At 41.6% G+C, this 22,834-nt stretch overlaps 1 protein-coding gene across 4 annotated transcripts in view; it reads left to right on the top strand.

Annotated features, from left to right (window-relative positions):
• Window positions 1–22,834, top strand: part of SUSD1 (sushi domain containing 1) — a 321,740-nt gene that overhangs the window by 86,674 nt on the left and 212,232 nt on the right. For all 4 annotated transcript variants that reach the window (XM_077475343.1, XM_077475342.1, XM_077475344.1 and 1 more), the window contains exons 4-6: window positions 11,681–11,833; window positions 16,147–16,326; window positions 21,368–21,550. In XM_077475343.1, the coding sequence (XP_077331469.1) occupies window positions 11,681–11,833; window positions 16,147–16,326; window positions 21,368–21,550 (516 nt within the window). The remainder of the gene's footprint in view (window positions 1–11,680; window positions 11,834–16,146; window positions 16,327–21,367; window positions 21,551–22,834) is intronic.

A 22,834-nucleotide genomic window follows, 5' to 3' on the forward strand; every position in this document is an offset into this window, starting at 1 on the left:
TAGTTGTCTGGCTGTTTCTGCCCCCTATACTTTCTGTGACCCAGAACAAACATGTACCTGGGAGAGAACTCCTGAATCAAAAGCTGAGAAGCTAATGATGACTTTTCTTCATTAGAACGTTACAAACCACCTGCACTGTGTTAGCAACTGTACACCACAGAATGTTGCTGAGATCGCCATGGCGACTGGGCCCCTGTACTCTTCGCTAGGAGGGGCGGCTGGGAGGAGCTCCCCGATCGTTAGCTGATTACAAACTGTAATCGCCACTGTGCGGGGAACTTCTCACACTAGTCTAAAGTGAAAGCACAGTACGGTGCTCTACAGTGCAGTACCTGTATGTGTGTGCACATTTGTGTGTGTGTGCATGTATGTGTGTGTGTGTGTGTGTGTGTGTGGGGGGGGGGGGGGTGCATGTGTGTGCATGTGCATGTATGTGGGTGTGCATGCATGTGTGGGTGTGCATGTATGTGGGTGTGGGTGTGGATGTGGGGGTGCATGCATGTATGTGTGTGCATGTGTGTGTGTGTGTGTGTGGGTATGCATGTATGTGTGTGTACATGCATGTGTGGATGTGCATGTATGTCTGTGTGTGTACATGATGCATGTATGTCTGTGTGTGTGTGTGCATGCATGTGTGTGTGTGTGTGTGTGTGTGTTCATATATGTATATATATATATATATATATATATATATATATATATATATATATATATATATATATATATATATATATATATATATACACACACACACTAGAGCTCGCAGTGCATTATGTGGTGTTCCGCAGCGCTCAAATTTTACGCGAATGCCTCATATGTTCGGTTCGTATTAGAACAAACGAACACCCGATGTTCAAGTTGAACTTACGTTTGACTCGAACTGTGGGCTCATCCCTAGTAGAGTGCAACTGCACTGATCACAGTGAGCAATCTAAATTTACAGCCACAATTACAGCCACACTGGCTACAGTGAAGCAATTAAATTTACTTCTCAAAAATATAGTTCCACAAACCACAGTGGGCCAACACTAAATGCATCTTATCCTAGTACCTACCTAGGAGGGTGCTACAGTAGCTTGCAATCTTTCTCAGTATAGGTTTCTCCTAAAGTAAAGTTGAAAGAAAGACCAAGAAATAATTATTTTTATTAATGTACTATTGGTCGTTTTTTAAGTTATAAGTAGAGCCATCTCATTTCTCTGGAGACAAAAGACAAATTAATACGAATAAAATACATTCTCTAATCAACATTCAAAATGTAAGGTCTGGTCATTTTGAGTAACCAAGAGTTACACATAAGTCTACGCAACCCTTGTAGGTTGCCCATCACCTCTAGCAGCATTTAACATGGACCTGGCTTAATTTCCCTGTTGTCAAATATGTTAGTGACAACTTTTATGTTGCTTGTTTGTTTTAGAGATGAAGAGAAGTTGCTTTGAATAAATTTAAGTATTCAGGTTAAGAAATAATACACAGTCAAATTAAATAATATGATGCATTGAATGAGATAATAGCTTTTTTTCAAGTCACAAGCATGATTCTGTGCTCAGGTTGATGAAGATTTGTCCCCATTAGCTACATTCAACATAACAAAAACAGAGCTCACTTTAGATGCACACCTGCTCTTTCTATATAGACTGTTTTGCAGCTATTATACATATTACTTTATACTGTGTAGTTAAAGCTAAATTAAGGATTCACTGACTAAATCATCAACTAGTTCCAGAAAACATATTCTCCATCATATGTAAAACATATTTTAACCACTTAAGCCCCGGACCAATTTGCAGCCAAAGGACCAGGCCCCTTTTTGAGATTCAGCACTGCGTCGCTTTAACTGACAACTGCGCGGTCGTGCGACGTGGCTCCCAAACAAAATTGGCGTCCTTTTTTTCCCACAAATAGATTTTTCTTTTGGTGGTATTTGATCACCTCTGCGGTTTTTATTTTTTGCGATATAAGCAAAGATAGAGCGACAATTTTGAAAAAAATTCAATATTTTTTACTTTTTGCTATAATAAATATCCCCAAAAATATATATATATAAAAAAATATTTTTTTCCTCAGTTTAGGCCGATACGTATTCTTCTACATATTTTTGGTGAAAAAAAATCACAATTAAAGAATAGAAAGGGGTGGACTGACAATTCATGGGGCCCCCGGGCAATAGGAGATTATGGGGCCCCCAGGCAATCAGAGATTATGGGGCCACACAGTATACAGTCACACAGTATACACAGACATGTTTCTATTGGCTGAGAAGGTACTGGAGAGGTGGGGCAGCTATAATCTTGGGACATTTCAGAGACAGATGCAAATAAAACACAGATTTTTACATACAGTCCCTGATTTTACTGAGGCTGGCAACCCTGATGGGGCCCCCTAGTGGCCCAGGGCCCTCGGGCAGTGCCCAAGTGGCCGAATGGTCAGTCCGCCCCTGATAGTGCCACAAGGACATGTTAATGGAAAGAAAAAGGTCCACAGCCTAAAGGCCACTGGACTAATAGCTTATCTTAACCACTTTCAGACCGGACCATTTTGCTGGTAAATGACCAGAGGTCTTTTTACACTTTGGCACTGCGCTGCTTTAACTGGTAATTGCGCGGTCATGCAATGTTGTACCCAAACGAAATTTGCGTCCTTTTCTTCCCACAAATAGAGCTTTCTTTTAAAGGTATTTGACTGACTCTGCGATTTTTATTTTTTGCGATATAAACGTAAAAAGACCGCAAATTTTGAAAAAAAATGATATTTTACTTTTTGTTATAAGAAAAATCCAATAAACTCAATTTTAGTCATACATTTAGGCCAAAATGCATTCAGCCACATGTCTTTGGTAAAAAAAAAGTCAATAATTGTATATTTATTGGTTTGCGCAAAAGTTGTCACATCTACAAACTAAGGTACATTTTCTGGAATTTACGCAGCTTTTAGTTTATGACTGCCTATCTCATTTCTTGAGGTGCTAAAATGGCAGGGCAGTACAAAACCCCCCCAAATGACCCCATTTTGGAAAGTAGACACCCTAAGGAAATTGATAAGAGGCATGTTGAGCCCATTGAATATTTTATTTTTTTGCCGCAAGCGATTGAATAATGACAAAAAAAAAAAATTTTTTTTTTTTTTACACAAAGTTGTCACTAAATGATATATTGCTCACACATGCCATGGTTATATGTGGAATTGTACCCCAAAATACATTCTGCTGCTTCTCCTGAGTACGGGGATACCACATGTGGTCGACTTTTTGGAAGCCTAGCCGCGTACGGGGCCCCGAAAGCCAAGCACCGCCTTCAGGATTTCTAAGGGCATACATATGTCATTTTACTCCTCACTACCTATCACAGTTTTGAAGGCCATAAAATGCCAAGATGGCACAAAACCCCCACAAATGACCCCATTTTCGAAAGTAGACACCCCAAGCTATTTGCTGAGAGGCATGTTGAGTCCATGGAATATTTTATATTTTGCCACAAGTTGCGGGAAAATTACAAACTTTATAAATTTTTCACAAAGTTGTCACTAAATGATATATTGCTCACACATGCTATGGGCATATGTGAAATTACACCCCAAAATAAATTCTGCTGCTTCTCCTGAGTACGGGTATACCACATATGTGGGACTTTTTGGGAGCCTAGCCGCGTACGGGGCCCCGAAAACCAAGCACCGCCTTCAGGCTTTCTAAGGGCGTAAATTTTTAATTTCACGCCTCACTACCTATTACAGTTTTGAAGGCCATAAAATGCCAAGATGGCACAAAACCCCCCCAAATGACCCCATTTTAGAAAGTAGACACCCCAAGCTATTTGCTGAGAGGCATGTTGAGTCCATGGAATATTTTATATTTTGCCGCAAGTTGCGGGAAAATTACAAACTTTTTATTTATTTTTATTTTTTTCACAAAGTTGTCACTAAATGATATATTGCTCACGCATGCCATGGGCATATGTGAAATGACACCCCAAAATAAATTCTGCTGCTTCTCCTGAGTACGGGGATACCACATATGTGGGACTTTTTGGGAGCCTAGCTGCGTACGGGGCCCCGAAAGCCAAGAACCGCCTTCAGGCTTTCTAAGGGCGTAAATTTTTGATTTCACGCCTCACTACCTATTACAGTTTTGAAGGCCATAAAATGCCAAGATGGCACAAAACCCCCACAAATGACCCCATTTTAGAAAGTAGACACCCCAAGCTATTTGCTGAGAGGCATGTTGAGTTCATGGAATATTTTATATTTTGCCGCAACTTGCGGGAAAATTACAAACTTTTTTTTTTTTTTTCACAAAGTTGTCACTAAATGATATATTGCTCACGCATGCCATGGGCATATGTAAAATGACACCCCAAAATAAATTCTGCTGCTTCTCCTGAGTACGGGGATACCACATGTGTGGGATTTTTTGGGAGCCTAGCTGCGTACGGGGCCCCGAAAGCCAAGAACCGCCTTCAGGCTTTCTAAGGGCGTACATTTTTGATTTCACGCCTCACTACCTATCACAGTTTTGAAGGCCATAAAATGCCAAGATGGCACAAAACCCCCACAAATGACCCCATTTTAGAAAGTAGACACCCCAAGCTATTTGCTGAGAGGCATGTTGAGTCCATGGAATATTTTATATTTTGCCACAAGTTGCGGGAAAATTACAAACTTTTATTTTTTTTTATTTTTTTTTCACAAAGTTGTCACTAAATGATATATTGCTCACACATGCCAGGGGCATATGTGAAATGACACCCCAAAATAAATTCTGCTGCTTCTCCTGAGTACGGGGATACCACATGTGTGGGACTTTTTGGGAGCCTAGTCGCGTACGGGGCCCCGAAAACCAAGAACCGCCTTCAGGATTTCTAAGGGTGTAAATTTTTGATTTTACACCTCACTACCTATCACAGTTTTGAAGGCCATAAAATGCCAAAATAGCACAAAACCCCCCAAAATGACCCCATTTTGGAAAGTAGACACCCCAAGCTATTTGCCGAGAGGCATGGTGAGTATTTTGCAGCTCTCATTTGTTTTTGAAAATGAAGAAAAAAAAAATTATGTATATTTTTTTTCTTTTTTTCAATTTTCAAAACTTTTGACAAAAATGAAGGTCTGCAAAATACTAACCATACCTCTCGGCAAATAGCTTGGGGTGTCTCCTTTCCAAAATGGGGTCACTTGGGGGGATTTTGTGCTATCTGGGCATTCCATGGCCTCCGAAACTGTGATAGGCAGTGAGGAATGAAATCTAAAATTTACACCCTTAGAAATCCTGAAGGTGGTGCTTGGATTTTGGGGTACCGTACGCGGTTAGGCTCCCAAAAGGTCTCACACTTGTGGTATCCCCGTACTCAGGAGAAGCAACAGAATGTATTTTGGGGTGTAATTTTACATATAACCATGGCATGTTTGAGCAATATATCATTTAATGACAACTTTGTGCAAAAAAAAAAAAAAAAATAATAATAATGTATTTTTTCCACAACTTTTGTCAAAATATAAAATATTCCATGGACTCGACATGCCTCTCAGCAAATAGCTTGGGGTGTCTACTTTCTAAAATGGGGTCATTTGGGGGGGTTTTGAACTGTCCTGGCATTTTATGCACAACATTTAGAAGCTTATGTCACACATCACCCACTCTTCTAACCACTTGAAGAAAAAGCCCTTTCTGACACTTTTTGTTTACATGAAAAAATATTTTTTTTTGCAAGAAAATTACTTTGAACCCCCAAACATGAAATGTTTTTTTAAAGCAAAAGCCCTACCGATTAAAATGGTGGGTGTTTCATTTTTTTTTTTCACACGGTATTTGCGCAGCGATTTTTCAAACGCATTTTTTTGGGAAAAAACACACTTTTTTTTATTTTAATGCACTAAAAATCACTATATTGCCCAAATGTTTGATGAAATAAAAAATATGATCTTAGGCCGAGTACATGGATACCAAACATGACATGCTTTAAAATTGCGCAGAAACGTGCAGCGGCGACAAACTACGTACATTTTTAAAAGCCTTTAAATGCCTTTACAGGTGACCACTTTAGATTTACGGAGGAGGTCTACTGCTAAAATTAGTACCCTCGATCTGACCTTCGTGGTGATACCTCACATGCATGGTGCAATTGCTGTTTACATATGCCACCAGACCAACGCTTGCGTTCCACGTTGCGCCTTAGCAGGGGGGTACAGGGGTGTTTTTTTTTATTAATTTTTTTTTTATTATTTATTTTGCTTTTTTATTTTATTTTTAAACTGTTCCTTTCATTTATATATATTTTTTTATGATCTTTATTGTTATCTCAGGGAATGTAAATATCCCCTATGATTGCAATAGATAGTGACAGGTACTCTTTTTAAAAAAAATTAGGGTCTATCAGACCCTAGATCTCTCCTCTGTCCTCAAAGCATCTGACCACACCAAGATCGGTGTGATAAAATGCTTTCCCAATTTCCCAATGGCGCTGTTTACATCCCGCAAAATCTAAGTCATGAAATGTTTGTAGCTTCCGGTGTCTTAGGCCATAGAGATGATTGGAGCCATTCTGGTCTCTGATCAGCTCTATGGTCAGCTGGCGGAACCACCGGCTGCATTCTCAGGTTCCCTGTTGGGACAGGAGAGCCTGAGAAAACCATGGAAGATGGTGCGGGGGGGGGGGACATTCCCTCCCACTGCTTGTAAAAGTAGTCTAGAGGCTAATTAGCCACTAGGATTGCTTTTACATAAAAGCCGACCGCTGGCTGAAAAGAATGATACCAAGATGATACCTAAACCTGCAGGCATCATTCTGGTATAAGCACTCAAAGTCCCGCAACATACCAGTATGTTGCTGGAACTGGTTGGGCATATATTGTAATTTTTTTTTCATGCAGCCTGTGGGCTGAACGAAAAAAAAATATTGATCGGTGGGTATGCCCACCATTAGATACCACCCTTCATCCACCCACTTTCTAATGGTGGGCATACATGCACCATTTATATATGCCGAAGCATGGGGGCATCCTCCCGCAAAAGGTAGGAGCAGATCGCTCCTCCACCCCTTATGCCCCCATGCTTCGGCATATATGCTCTTTTTTAACTGTGGTGGTGAAATCACCCCCGACAGTGCTGGAGTCGCGGCTTTATGTATCATGGGAGCAAACGCTGTTGCTGTCAAGATAAATAAATCCGCTCTGCAGCAGAATGGCGTACCTGCTAAGCAAATGATGGTTAACAATAAAACAATGTAACATTACAGTATAACAGTAGGACTTACCATACCTGCAAAGCAAATACAAAAAAAATCGCAAAAAATAACACATTTAACACAATCTGTGCCTAAAATATATATATGCCGAAGCATGGGGGCATCCTCCCGCAAAAGGTAGGAGCAGATCGCTCCTCCACCCCTTATGCCCCCATGCTTCGGCATATATGCTCTTTTTTTAACTGTGGTGGTGAAATCACCTCCGACAGCGCTGGAGTCGTGGCTTTACGTATCGTGGGAGCAAACGCTGTTGCTGTCAAGATAAATAAATCCACGCTACAGCTGAATGGCGTACCTGAAAACAAAAAATGGTTAACAATAAAACATTGCAGAATAGAATACAGTACAAAGGAGCAGAACAATAGAGAGAGAATAGAGAGAGAGAGAACAATAAAACGACAACTATTTTTGGTTTTTTTATTTTATATTTTTTTTGGTTTTTTTTTTTTTTTACTTTTTTTTTTTTTTTTAAACACTTTTTTATGTAACTTTAACACTTCTGTTGTAACGGTTCCAGCGGTTTGGGTCTCTCAAAATGCGATGGCATCTTGGGAGACCCTGTGAACGTGTGCCTAGCCTGTGCAATGCTGTACCCTACGCTAATACTCAACTAGTTCATGGTAGCGTTCAAAACATTCACCAATGCAAAGACCAGGATTGTCAGGACAGCGGGGACAACAATAACGGGTGTCACGCCTAAATCCGCGCTTTCTGCAGACACGACATTTTCTTTGGGGGGCTCGTTGGGTAGGGGTACTCGGGAGGACATAAAGATAATGCCTCTCATGCAGCCGGCTTACTGCATCTGGTAGGGGAAGGTGAGGTGGAGCACCGTCTGGATACAGAAGGGCTCTGACGATATCCTCCTGGAATTTAAGGAAGGATCCAGTCCGTCCTGAAGCTTTGTGTAGTACATAAGCATTCAGTATAGCCAATTGGAATAAATAAACAGACACTTTTTTGTACCAGCGTCTGGCCTTACGGGCAACTAGATACGGCGCCAACAACTGGTCATTGAGGTCCACCCCTCCCATGTTAAGGTTATATTTGTGGACACAGAGGGGTTTCTCCACAATACCAGTCGCCGTAGGAATTTGGACCGTCGTGTCTGCATGAAGGGAGGTAAGAACGAAAACATTCTTATTATCCCTCCACTTCATAGCAAGCAAATTATTACTGCGCAAGCAGGCTCTCTCCCCCAGCCTAAGAGGGGACTCTACAAGCCGCTGGGGAAAGCCCCGGCGATTAGGTCGCACGGTGCCACATGCTCCAATCTGCTGATCAAACAAGTGACTAAACAGTGGCACGCTTGTGTAATAATTGTCCGCGTACAAGTGGTACCCCTTTCCGAATAAGGGTGACACCATGTCCCACACTATCTTGCCAGCGCTTCCTATGTAATCAGGGCAGTTCTCCGGCTCTACGTGACTATCTCTACCCTCATAAACCATGAAACTATGTGTATAGCCTGTGGCCCTGTCACAGAGCTTATACATCTTGACCCCGTATCTGGAACGCTTGTTGGGGACGTATTGTTTGAATGACAAGCGACCAGAAAACTTAATCAGGGACTCATCAACGCAGACAACTTGATATGGAGTAAACATGTCTGCAAAACGTTGGTTGAAGTGGTTTATGAGGGGCCGAATTTTGTAGAGCCGATCGTATTCAGGGTCTCCACGAGGACGACAGAGTTCATTGTCGCTGAAATGCATGAACCGCAAAATCATCTCGTATCGTGCCCTGGACATGGAAGCAGAGAACACGCGCATATGGTGAATTGGGTCAGTGGACCAATATGACCGCAACTCACTCTTTTTGGTTATGCCCATGTTGAGGGAGAGGCCCAGAAAGATTTTAAATTCGGAAACCGTAACTGGTTTCCATTGTTTGGCAAGGGCGGACTGGGGAATAGTGGCGATGTGTTGAGCAGCGTACAAATTGGTTTGGTCCACAATAGATCTATAGAGATCTTCGGTGAAAAACAGTGAGTAAAAGTCAAGTGTCTTAAAATCAACTGTTTCCACGTTAATGCCAGGTTGGCCAGTGAATGGGGGAAGTACGGGTTCTGCAGAAGATGTGGGCACCCAAATAGGATTGGCGAATTCTGCAGGAAGGGCACTATGGGTACGACGGGCCTGTCTTTGTCTTCTTCTTGGTGGCAGCGGGACACTACTTGTGCTTGCCACCTCGCCAGCTTGAACTGCACTTATGGGACTCGCCACGTCACCACGTGTTACTGCAGTGCTGGATGTACGTCCAGGGTGTACTAGGCCGCTGGTGCTTGCCAGTTCACCAGAAGGATGAGCGGCTCTAGTACGTCTCTGCTCCATACGAGTGACCTGCGGTTCCTGCACCTCAACAACAGAATACATACGGGATTGGGCACACCTGTTCTTAGCAGCGGCCTCATCTCCGTCGTCAGAGCTATCTGTCATGGAGCCGCTGTCCTCTACAGGATCGTATTCTGAGCCTGAATCTGACAGATGAGTGACGTCCTCTTCACTATCTGTCATGCTCAGAAACGTGTAGGCCTCTTCACTAGTGTACCTTCGCTTTGCCATTTTGGGCTCTAAATTTAGGGGTACACTAGTGAGACTCACAGGTAAAAAAGCACCTAGCCTGTCAGCGACTGTTTCAAAACGCTACAAAAAAAACTGTTAGCGATCGCAGGGATCAAGCCTGACTCTGCGAACGCTGCAGTTATGTGTGTTGTGTTTTGTAAGTGACAGTGATCGATCGATACTGCACTTGGGTGGGCTGGGCTGGGCTTGGCGGAGGGGCTAAACGCAGGTGCTAGCGGGTATCTGGGCTGATCCCGCTAACAATGCGTTTTGGGAAACCTAAAATGAAGGCAACGCTAATATAGATCTGATCAGATACTATATTACTAAGGGAGGTGTATGCTTTGCGCGTGGGTGTTAGCGGTACTGGCACTAACCTGACGCTGGGGCGACGCAGGCCTTATCTGACCCTCAAACTTATATCACCCGCCGGGTGATCAGGGGGTTAAACCTTTATTAGGTAATAAATGGCGGGTGCCCTGAAACAAAAAAAAAATAACTAACCAACCAGCGTCACCTGTAACAGTTATATGGTGATCACTGGTGAAAGGGTTAACTGGGGGGCAATCAGGGGGCTATGCGGTAGTATATGGGGGTCCCTGACGCTATAAAAAGCTGCGGCGAACCTAAATACTTACCTGCCTAACTAGCGTCACCTGTGACACTAATACAGCGATCAGAAAAAAATCGCTTATTAGTGACACTGGCGACGGGGGGTGATCACGGGGTTAAACCTTTATTGGGGGGGTTAGGGGGGCACCCTAGAGCTAAAGGGGGCTAACCCTAACTGCCCTAACAGTTATTACAGTCACAAATGACACCAATGCAAAAAAAAAAAAAAAAATAAATAAAAAATGCACTTGGTGTCACTGTGACTGGGGGGGCAGGGGTGATTGGGGGGGTGATTGGGGGGTGATCGGGGGGGGGTGAAAAGTGTGCCTGGCGTGTTCTACTGTTAGTGTAGTGTTAGGTGCAACTCACCGATCCTCTCTCCTCCGTGCCGGAACGAAAAAGACCGACACGAGGAGAGATTACATCACTTCCTCTGCCTGTGTTTACAATACAGGAGAGGAAGTGATGTCACCGAGGATTTTCATTCGTCGGGAGCGATCGCGAGGGGGTGGCCATGAATGAATGGCCGTCCCCTCATCCCTGATCTCTCCCGAACGAATGCCGACCGCCGCAGGCACCGGGGGGGGGGCCCGATCGGGCCCCCCACCCGCGGGCAGGCAGGGACTTATATATACGCCAATATGCCTGCCCGTGCCATTCTGCCGACGTATATCGTCGTGCGGCGGTCGGCAAGTGGTTAATAACCGTGAAGCAATGATGTTTGAGTGATTGAAGATGAATACAGAGCTCCCTCTGTTCGCTAATCTACAAATTTCTACTTGTGGATCAACAGCAGAAAATAGAAGCATACAAAAATGTGAATTTTGCATTGCATTTTCTTTTACTTTAAAATTATTTGTAATAAAAGTATAAGCTCATTGAAAAGGCACATTAAAACAGACATCCCCCAAAACAGCGATTCTCAACTAGGGTTCCTCCAGAGGTTGCTAGGGGTTCCTTCAGCATTGGGCCATTTCTGCCTCTCGGATAAGTTCCCACTGACACCATTCATCTTTTTAGCTATCTGTAAGGAGGTAATTATTCCCAATGACCACAAGTGTAAGGACCATTCTTCCCACTGACCATCACACTAATGTATTATGAGTTGTAGATTTCTAAATTTTTGCAGGGGTTCCTCGAGACTGGAGAACTATTTCAAGGGTTCCTCTGTGTTGAAAAGGTTGAGAAAGGCTGCCCTAAAACAATGAGTGATATATTACATGCGTTAAAACACATATTGATATTGTATATTCAATTTTTGTTTTGCAGATATTAATGAATGTGAAGTATCTGATATATGTGGAGAGAATGCAAAATGTAGAAATATTCCTGGCGATTATGAATGCTTCTGTAATGATGGATACAGACTGGAAAATGGTAGTGAACATTTCCAGGCAGATGGAGACCCTACCTTGTGCAAAGGTCTGAGAACAAATCAGCTAAGGAGTAATTAATGGATCAATAGAGAAATCATTAAATGCTTATTTTTTGTGGGGAGAAATATTTTGCTATACATAGTAATTTTCCTATTTTGTAAACAATCAAGGACGTTTCATTATATAAAAATATGCTGCTCTTTACTGCTAATTAATACATTATGCAAATTAAAATTACAACTATTGTTTACTACTCCATGCTTTTTGCTGTGATAAGCACCGAGCATGCTTTGAGGTTGTGGAGAAAGAGAGATTACCCCACCTTAAAGCAGTTTCACCTCCTCATAAACTACGGACATAAAAATGTCATCGGGATTTTCCTTTTAGGCATTATGATCCAAACTTGAATTGCTAGACACATGCCTTTGTAGTCTTTGCCCACCTACAAGGTAGTATATGTGGCCACAGGCTTCAGAGATCAGTCAGACATACAGTACAGGGATGATTTGCCTGCCCTCAGGCAAAATGATGGCAGATGGTATCAGAATTATTTTTTAACTCCTTTTGCTCCATTATGGGGAGGTTAAAACAGTATTAAGCCCCAGACCAAAAAATATATATATATATTCCAGTTTACCAATCATTAGATGTAATGGTTGCATTCATTTTCTTTTTTTTTCCAGGCTTTTTTTTCCTCTGTTTCCACCTGGTGATCTGGCCAGTAAAATGCTTCTTGTATTAGAGTGCCCCCATCCTCGATGAAGGAGCACAGAGGAATGTTCTGACAACAGCCTTGTCAGTCTTGGAGGAAGGGAGTGTTAGATTCACTAGCAGGTTTAGATACACTAACACTTTAAAGCCAAACTCAAGCTCACACTGCAGTTACACAAGCAGTTACAGCAAAAGTTTTTTTTTTCTTTTGGGATAAAGCTTTTACATGAATAAATACAAGATGATCATTGTAAGCACCCTCTATCAGTGCTAAATGATTTGTCTCAATACTAACTACTGCATCTACTGAGGAGCTTGGTCTGTTGAAGAACAACAGATTTACTGGCCAGATCACCAGATGGAAAGAAATCACACTGAAAGTCTCAAACACACAATGAGAATATCGGACAAATGATCGTCCTCTTTTTGTTTGTTTTTTGCATTCTTGTCTCATATTGAAATTGAAGAGGCCACTAAAGTTATGAAAATTCTCCTATGACAGAATACAACTTTGGAAGTGATGTAACGTTTTGTATTGTAATGTATTCTGTTATTTCTGAGTATGCGTGGTCTTGGTCTTTCACTTTTTTGATGATCACTGTACTAATTAAATGAAAATTGTATGTTCTTGTATAGTACACGATGTTTCATGTTTGTCCCTTTCCGATAATTTTACATAAACTGTCATGATTAGCTCATGAAAGCTGTGTACTAACTAGTGTTGCCAACCAACCAGATTGAAATTTACTGCTATGACACCCAAAATTTACTGGCACAGCCAAGTTTGTACTGGCATTTCCAAAAGTCACAAAATTACAGTTTCAAGTGCAAATTTCAGTATTTGTGCTACAAATAAGTATAATATGCAATTAGCAATGTGATTTAAGACTAGCTATTCAGGCAAAAAGCATAGTTCTTATTTTATTTTCAATATAGTAAGTAAGTGGCTCAGGGACAGGAAATTAGACGCAACGTGTCCCCCCTGAGTCACAGTGATAGTCTCTCTCAATGCCAGGTGGTCCCTTCGATCCCCTCCAGTCCAAACGGCACTGACAGTCCCGCTCCCGGCTTACCTTGCTCCCGCACGCAAGGCTCTGGCCGCTTGGCCCGGCTCGCTTGCACCATGGTATCACACAAAATGCTCAGGCACTGCCTCCACCAGATCAGGCCCCACTGGTACCACCCGAACACACTGTAGCAGACATTTTGATGGTCTTGGCCAGCTCTGGACCCAAGCTGCGCATGCCCAGTTCTGAGCCAAGTGTCACAGCCATATTTTTTACTGGCAAACTTTTCCTCTTACTATCACTATCTTACTATCACTCTAATCTCAGTCTTATCTCAAACAAGTTTGTTAAAACAACAGAACATATTCTGTTCTGTAGTGCCTTCTGTTTTTCTGTAGATACACTATAACTTCCCCTTAGAACAAGAAGTGTATTACTGGCAGGATTACACAATGAAAATAGGGAGGAAAAGTCTGAAAAAAAAGTATTGTAACAAATATGCTTCAATATATCACATATTTGTTCTTAGATTTAGATATGATTTAAAAGCCCTAAACTGGAACTGCAGGTTGCTTTACAGGTTTCAAGAAAACAACATGCAGCTTTGCACATGCATACCTCTCGACTTTTTGAGATGGGAACGAGGGACATCTATTAGCAAAACGATGTGGTCATAGGCCACACACCCTGCCATGCCCATTTATAGGTGAATTATACAAAAAAAAGGATTAGTTAAACCCACAAGAGCTTTTTATTACAACTATTATTCCTTTATACTGGCTTTTTGACATTTAGAAATGCAGTAATTTAGAAACTGGATGAATGGTTTAGCACTGAACGATAGATAGTACATTTTACATACAACTATATACAGTGCCCTGAAAAAGTATTCATATCCCGTAAATGTATTTTATTGGGATTTCATGTGATAGACCAACACAAAGTGGCACTTAATTGTGAAGTGTAAATTGTAAGTGATAAATGGTTTCCAAAATGTTTTACAAATAAATATGTGAAAAGTCAATACTTTGTAGAACCAGATTTTGCTGCAATTACAGCTACAAGTATTTTTGGGTATGTCTCTACCATCTAGAGAGTGACATTTTTGCCCATTCTTCTTTGCAAAATAGCTCAAGCTCTGTCAGATTGGATGGATAGAGTCTGTGAACAGCAATTTTCAAGTCTTGCCACAGATTCTCAATTGGATTTAGGTCTGGACTTTGACTAGGCCATTCTAACACATGAATATGCTTTGGACTAAATCATTCCATTCTAGCTCTGGCTGTATGTTTAGGTTCACTGTCCTGCTGGAAGGGGAACCTCCGACCCACTCTCAAGTAATTTGCAGGCTTACAGGTTTTCTTCTAAGATTGCCCTGCATTTGGCTCCATCCAATTTCCCATCATCTCTGACCAGCTTCCCTGTCCCTGCTGAAGAAAAGCATCTCCACAACATGATGCTGCCACCACCATGTTTCACGGTAGGGATGGTGTGTTCAAGGTGATGTGCTGTGTTAGTTTTCCGCCACACATTAGGCCAAAAAGTAAACTTTTTCTCTCAACTGACCAGAGCAAGCTCTTCCACATGTTTGCTGTGTCCCCCACATAGCTTCTCCCAAACTGCAACAGGACTTTTAATGGCTTTCTTTCACCAATGGCTTTCTTCTTGCCACTTTTCCATAAAGGCCAGATTTGTGGCATGCACAAATAATAGTTATCCTTTGGACAGATTCTCCCACCTAAACTGTGGATATTTGCAGCTGCTCCAGAGTTACCATGGGCCTCTTGGTTGCTTCTCTGATTATTGCTCTCCTTGCCTGGCCTGTCAGTTTAGCTGGATGGCCATGTCTTGGTACGTTTGCAGTTGTGCCATACTCTTTCCATTTTCGGATGATGGATTGAACAGTACTCCATAAGATGTTCATAGCTTGGGATTTTTTTTATAACCTAACCCTGTTTTATACTTCTCCAAAACTTTATCTTTGACCTGTTTGGTGTGTTCCTTGGCCTTCATGATGCTGTTAGTACACTAAGGTTCTATAAAAAAAACATCTGAGAGCTTCTCAGAACAGCTGTATTTATAATGAGATTAAATTACACTCAGGTGGACTATATTTATTAATTAGGTGACTTCTGAAGGCAATTGGTTCCACTAGATTTTAGTAAGAGGTATCAGAGTAAAGGGGGCTGAATACAAATGCATGTCACACTTTTCAGATATTTATTTGTGAAACAATTTGAAAACCATTTATCATTTTCCTTCTACTTCACAATTATGTGCCACTTTGTGTTGGTCTATCACATAAAATCCCAATAAAATACATTTACATTTTTGGTTGTAACATGACAAAATGTGGAAAATTTCAAGGGTGTGAATACCTTTTGAAGGCACTGTAGATCAGACCAAAATGACAGACCAATAAGAAGGAAAGAGGGACAGAGGGTCTAAATCAGGTACAGTCCCTCAAAATTAGGGACAGTTGGGAGTTATGCACATGTTTTGTAACACTATGCTGTACATATTGGACTTTATTTACTAGCCGAATTCCATGTGCAAATCCTAGTGATAAACTCACATTCTGGTTTCAGTTTAGAAATGTCTTTGTATTTGCACTTACTAGTTTACATTTTTCTTTCTGCAGCTGTTGACTGTGGCCCACCACCAGCTGTCCCTCACTCTGAAGCTGTCTTATTAGGCAACACCACATTTGGCAGTTATGTGGCATACAGATGTATGCTCGGTTTCCATGCAAGGAAGGGGCAGAGCACATCTATGTGCACAGCTAATGGAACCTGGGAAGATGTCAGTTTAGTCTGTCAAGGTGAGCAGAATAGAATACATACAAGTCCAACTGACTTTTGACACAAGTCAAAAATGAATGAGCACTGTATCTGTCTATTTGTACCTTTAGATGATTTGTGTTGGAAGCTGGCAGGTTAGAACTATTTATGTGTGTAAAGAAGAGGCAGTTTTATTGCCTATAGAAATATTTTTGCATTTAGCTCCTATACTGTCATTGAGAAAAGACACACAGAAACTGACATGTTGTGATGGCACCCGCTACTCTTACCTTGTGGTCATTTTTTACAATAGTGCTACCTGTTATGCCTTTTAAAAATGTAAAGTTAGTCTGTCACAGGCCTAATGTAGTTGCTATCTTCATCAGCACACAGTGCTTAGTGCACAGAAAATCATATAGCTGCTATCCTATTGCCATATTTATTGATCATTTAAAAAATGAACCTTTTATTATGCTTAATACAGCTAAATGCCTCTTTTTGGGAAGCTGCCATTGTCCAATTTACAAACTGTATACTAGCTTTAGGGCAGACAACTTGCAGCAAAAATGCAGATGCTTTACTTGACTGGAGTTAAAATGCAGGCAGTGGGAACATACATGTAGCACTGACTCCCGAAGGAGCAGATGTTTTTTTTGGGCTTCCCGTTTACCTCCTCCGCCTTGTAGCTCGTTGTTCTTGTCTAGGGGTTCCAGAGGTTGATGGCCCAATAACTGCAGAGACCAACACTTGAATTCCTTTTGGAATTTTTATTTGCTTAAAACGTTGAACAGTAACACAGTCTCTCATTTGGGAATAGAGGGTATAGGTATGGAAGCTCAGGCACTTTGAAACTGCTGACACTTAATAAAGGTCTCACTCTAGGTAATCCAGGGAGTAGACACTCGCAGCTGGACATTTCCACCGTCGGATAAGTCCTAGTTTTAGGGACTTAGTAGCTGACACATGAATCGAACTTAGCAAAGTCTCTGCCACAGACTTGGTTGCAAACTTTTAGATGAACACAAAAAGTCTTTCTCAGGAACTTAGTTGTAACAGAAGGATAGGAATAGGAACTTTCTTGCGGTACCAGTATCTTGTAGCCAATCCGGCGATACCATAAGAAATGTGGACTCAATTAGTGTCCATACAGTTCAACATCCAGACTCTTACCGAGCAGCCAGCCTCGTGCGTGGCCCCCTGTTGAAGAGTCCTCCCCTGGTTGCATGACGAGTTGCTGGGCCTCTCCAAAACCCGAAACGGCACCAGACCACTTTAGAATCCTCCTTCCAGTTACTGTGCCTCAGACTAGCTGGTTCTGAGACTTGGAAATGGATGGATCCGCACCCCAGGTCATGAGGGCCTCTGGGGGCTGGTCAGGAGGACCAGGACCATGGAGTCAGAACATAACTTCTGGACCGGAACCCAGAACCATGTGAATTCAGCACCTTAAGTACCTTAAGTACTTTCAGCACTTTAAGTAGTTTAATGGCAGCACAGTGGTGTAGTGGCTAGCACTCTCACCTAGCAGTAAGAAGGGTCACTGGTTCGAATCCCAACCACGACACTACCTGCCTGGAGTTTGCATGTTCTACCTGTGCCTGCGTGGGTTTCCTCCGGGTACTCCAGGTTCCTCCCACACTCCAAAGACATGCAGGTAGGCTAATTGGCTTCTGTCCAAAATTGGCCCTAGTATATGAATGGGGACCTTAGATTGTGGGCTCCTAGGGAGCGATGTGAGTGTGCAATGTAAAGGGGCAATTGTAGACACTCACTCAGGTTGAACTGGATGGACTGGTGTCTTTATTCAACCTTACTAACTATGTAACTAAGTACCCTCTCCCAGAATACACAGCAAGACAACACACCCACTGATTGGCTCCAAGAGAGAGATTGGTACCCAATGCGTCCAACCAGATTGCATTACAATGCCTGTCAAAGGTGTTAACTGCACCTATGACCAGGCAGAACATTAGGAATTAAATGATGGGGAAGGGAGAAGGAAGAGAGGGTGAAAGTGAACATTTGCTATATTATAAAGAACATTGAGAAATGTCCCCTGATGTGTTTCTCCATGCCCCCGGGGCTTACTCATGGACTAAGCCACAGGGCGGGCGAAATGCGTCAGTTATGGCTGGTACAGAGTCAAATGCTGCTGCTGTAATTTCCTTGATACGCGGCTGTGTGTGTGGTGACTGGGATAACTTTCATGCCCTGGGTCACAACTTGTCTGAGGTTGTGTAGAAGGTCTTTCTCATTTTGCATGCAAACACCTCAAAGGATCATATAAGTCCACTCTGTACCATTTTCCCCCGAAAATAAGCCCGGGTCGTATATTAATTTTGGCAACAAAAGACACAGTAGGGCTTATTTTTGGGGTAGGTCTTACTATGTAATGTGCTGTCTTCTCTTCCCCTCTCTCTCCTTGCCTGAAAGGAATCCCCAGTGTGAACCGAGTTAAAATGCTTGTAAAATCCTATAATCCATTCTATTACAGTAGTATATAATGTACAATGTGTGTGTTTCTGTAATATAATTGTGCCAAATACCTTTGTTATAGCACTGCTCTGCACTTCTGTGACCCACCGGAGCTCTCTTCCCCGCAATTATATTACAGAAACACACACATTGTACATTATATACTACTGTAATAGATTGGATTATAGGATTTTACAAGCTTCTTAAAATAGGGCTTATTTTCAGGGTAGGGCTTATATTGCAGCCTTCCTTGAAAATAACGCTAGGTCTTTTTTTCGGGGTTGGTCTTATTTTCAGGGAAACACTGTAGATAAAGATTATGAGTTTATGCCCTGTATTTGGCTTGTTATGAGTTGAAATGCAAGGCTGGGTGAAAGGTAGAATTAAAGGGATATTAAAGTCTTATTTTTTCTGGTTTAAAAATAACAAACATGTAATACTTACATGCTCTATGCAGTGGTTTTGCACAGTGTAGCCCAGATTCTCGGGTCCCTTTTCAGTGCTCCTGGCCCCTCCCTCCTGCTGAGTGCCCCCACAGCAAGCAGCTTGCTATAGGGGCACCCAATCTGAGCCGCTGCCCTGTGTGTCCATTCAGACATGGAGCCATGGTTCGGCCCCACCCCCTCTCTCTCTCCTAATTGGCTCACTGACTTTGACAACAGCAGGAGCCAATTGCACCCCACTCACCTTCACACCTCAGATGATCACCAATTTCTGCACCTTCAGATTACCCAATTTCCTGAACTTTTGCCCCAATTTCTGCACCTTCATACCTCAGATCAGCCCAATTTTTTTTCTTTAATCCAAACTTTTTTTAAATTAATTTTACTGTACATCCAGATCAGCCTAATTTCTGTATGTTCACACCTCAGTTCACCCCGAGTTTTGGCACCTTCACGCCTCAGATGAGGCCCAGTTTCTGCACCTTCACACCTCAGATCACCCCAATTCTTAAACCTTTGCACCTTAGATGGTTAATTACCAGTCCAAAAGGAAAGCAAGAAGCCTGAAGCGTCTGACTGGGTGATATGAGGGTGCAAAAAAAAAACATGTCAAGGTGGTAGAGGATGGGAGGTCAGCAGGGCAGAGTATATCGTCAGCAGTTTGTAGGGCAGTGTATAAAAGCTATTAGTTTGTAGGAAGCGTACAGGGATCAGCAGAGCAGCGTATAGAGGTCAGCAGGGCAGAGGGTTCAGCAGAGCAGCATACAGAGCTCAGCAGGGCATAGACCAGGGGTTAGCAAGGCATAGAACAGGGGTCAGCAGGGCAGTGTACAGGGGTCAGCAGGGCAGTGTACAGGGGTCAGCAAGGTGGAGGACAGGGGCCAGCAGGGCAGAGGACAAGGGCCAGCAGGGTGGAAGAAAGAGGTTAGCAAGTTGGAGGACAGGGGTCAGCACAGTGGAGAAGAGGGGTTCCACCTCCTCCCTTTTTTGCCTTATGCACCGTTTCAAGGCATCATATTTAAATCAAATCCCACTTATTTTCGGGAGCCATAATCCCTGAATCCTCCTTTGTTTCCCCCCATTGTTCCATGTGCACTAGGAAATGAGAACAAATGCAAGATTAAAACTTACACATTATGCTGACCATGATGCTTACCTTTCTTTAGTTCCAAGACCGAAGGTCTTGTGTTAGACACATTTACTGCAGGAGGCATCTGTCTGACCTTTTTGGAAAGTTACGGTGTTCCTGCGGGTTGGTGTTCCCCTGACTATATGTTATTTTATGTATTCCTACTGTATTCATTAACCTACATTTCTGTTTGTGTATGAGCTTATGTTTTGAGACAGTATTGTACACTTGTGATGCTACCATATAATATGTAGTTTTGACTTGGAATATTTTATGTAAGTGCGCAATGTATAAACAATGAAAAAGAAAAATAATGCACAGCATTAACATTGCAATGTTTGTTGTTTGCCACCCCACCTACTTAGACTGCAAAGTTTTGCAGGAAGAAAAGCAAGGCTATTATTCCATCAAGTCGATTTTTAAGTTGTACTACTCAATCACTGCTTATTGTTCTGTTTCAAATTATGATGACCTGTATCGTATTAATGCATTGTGTTCATATGGTTCAAGAATTCTAAGGTTTTTACATTTGATTATGTATGTTAATCTTGATTTTATTTAAAAAAAAAATAAAATTAACAAAAGAGAAATTCTGTTTACAAAATATTTCATATGGGACAGATGAATTAAAACAAATATAATTTCTGAATTGATTTAAGTTAAAATAAATAACATAAATACCATATTTTTAAAAAAGTTTTTATAGTTTGTAAATGTGCTATTTCAAATAACTTTATAGGTTGCAGTCTACATTCTTGGTTATGTGTGATCAGATTTTCATAACCAGTACCTGCAGGCACAAACTTTATTAGCGATGACAATTCACATGACAAAAAGGTTGCCATAGTGATACTTTGGTGCGAGCCAATTTAGTGCCTGTGGTTTATATGCGACATATATTTATGTCCGATTTATTTCTCATAAATTGTAGCGGGTATTCAAAATTAAAACCATTATGAAATCAGGCTAGAGTTTGTTACATAGTAGTAATTGCAGAATATTGTAAACTAAATCATTTTGTACATAATTTTTAAGCTGTTGACTGCGGGCAGCCACCGGTTTTGCAAAATATGCACACAGACATCATGAGTCTTACCACATTTGGAAGTAAGGCGATATACAGATGTGATGATGGATTTATTGCTGAGAATACTCAGGACAACACAGCTACCTGCTCAGATAACGGTTCATGGCTTGGGGTATTAATGAAATGTAAAGGTGAGTAGCTGTTTTTTTATTTCATATCTAGAGATAATTGTTAAGGGGAAAAGGGAAAAAATTGCTAAGCATAAATACTAGCATGCAACAATCTGACAATTTTGCAAATGCTTAAAGTATTTGTAAAGCCTTATGAACTTTTCTTATTTGCGGCTTTTTGGTTTTGATATATCTGTTTGATAAGTGCAAACAATTAACTGCTGATCTTGCCAGAAAACTGCTAAATACACAGATAAGATACAGATACAATAGTTGTTTTACCTGCCAAAGAACTTGTACATTGGTACATTCATCCAGATATTTAAAAAGTCCTGCCATATTACACAGCTAGCCTAGTGATCTGACTTTATTTCCAGTTCTAAGAACCATTTATAAGGTCTTGACCCTTCTCCCAGCCTGTGACTGAAATGTGAGGAAGAAGCTTAAAAGCTCATCTTTCTGACAATCTGCCCTTTCATCCTATCAGTATGTTTCTTTTTAACACATGAACACTGCATTATAACCGATTGGCTTCTTGTGCTGCTTTTTCTTCTTTCATTCTCAGCTCTGCTGTACAGGAGATTGCAAGAAATTAATGCCATGTCAAATCTAGGAATTTCCACTAGTCAATTAAAAAATGCACTTAAGATATTTTAATAAAGCATACATGGATTTATTTGTCTTTTTTAAATATCTACCTGGCCTTAAAGTGGTTTTAAAGGCAGAAGTTTTTTTATCCTAATGCATTATATGCATTAAGATAGAATGCCTTTTGTGTGCAGCAGCCCCCCTCAACCCCTTAACACTTACTTGAGCCCCTGCTCGATACAGCAATGTGCCGAGTGCTTTGGCCACCTGAGACTCTCCCCCCTTATTGGCTGAGACACAGCAGCAGCGCCATTGGCTCATGTTGCTGTCAAAGTCAGTTAGCCAATCAGGAGATAAGTGATGCTCAAAGTCAGGGGCATCACATGCTATCAACAAGTCATTTATCGCTACCCTAATGGTGGGTAAGAACAAATCCGTTCTCTATGCCAGACAAAGTATAAATATAGAGCCACTTGTTTAACCTATACAGTAGTTTTCCAGGATTCTGTTTCACCAGTTTAAGATATGGGAACCATAATTGATAAAGAGTAGGGATTCAGAAGTAACGAGACAGTACAATCAGAAGAGCACTTAGCAAACCTCCGCCATCTCACTAAAATCATCAAAGCAAATTCTTGACAGGGGAAGACAGCGATTATCACAAGTGAATCTGGCAGGCTGGTTGTACACAAGTTAATCGATCAACTTAGTACATTC

The sequence above is a fragment of the Lithobates pipiens genome, unplaced genomic scaffold, assembly GCF_037356315.1.
Source record: "Lithobates pipiens isolate NorthernLeopardFrog02 unplaced genomic scaffold, aLitPip1_a1.2 Scaffold_13, whole genome shotgun sequence".
In the NCBI taxonomy this organism is placed as follows: Eukaryota; Metazoa; Chordata; class Amphibia; order Anura; family Ranidae; genus Lithobates; species Lithobates pipiens.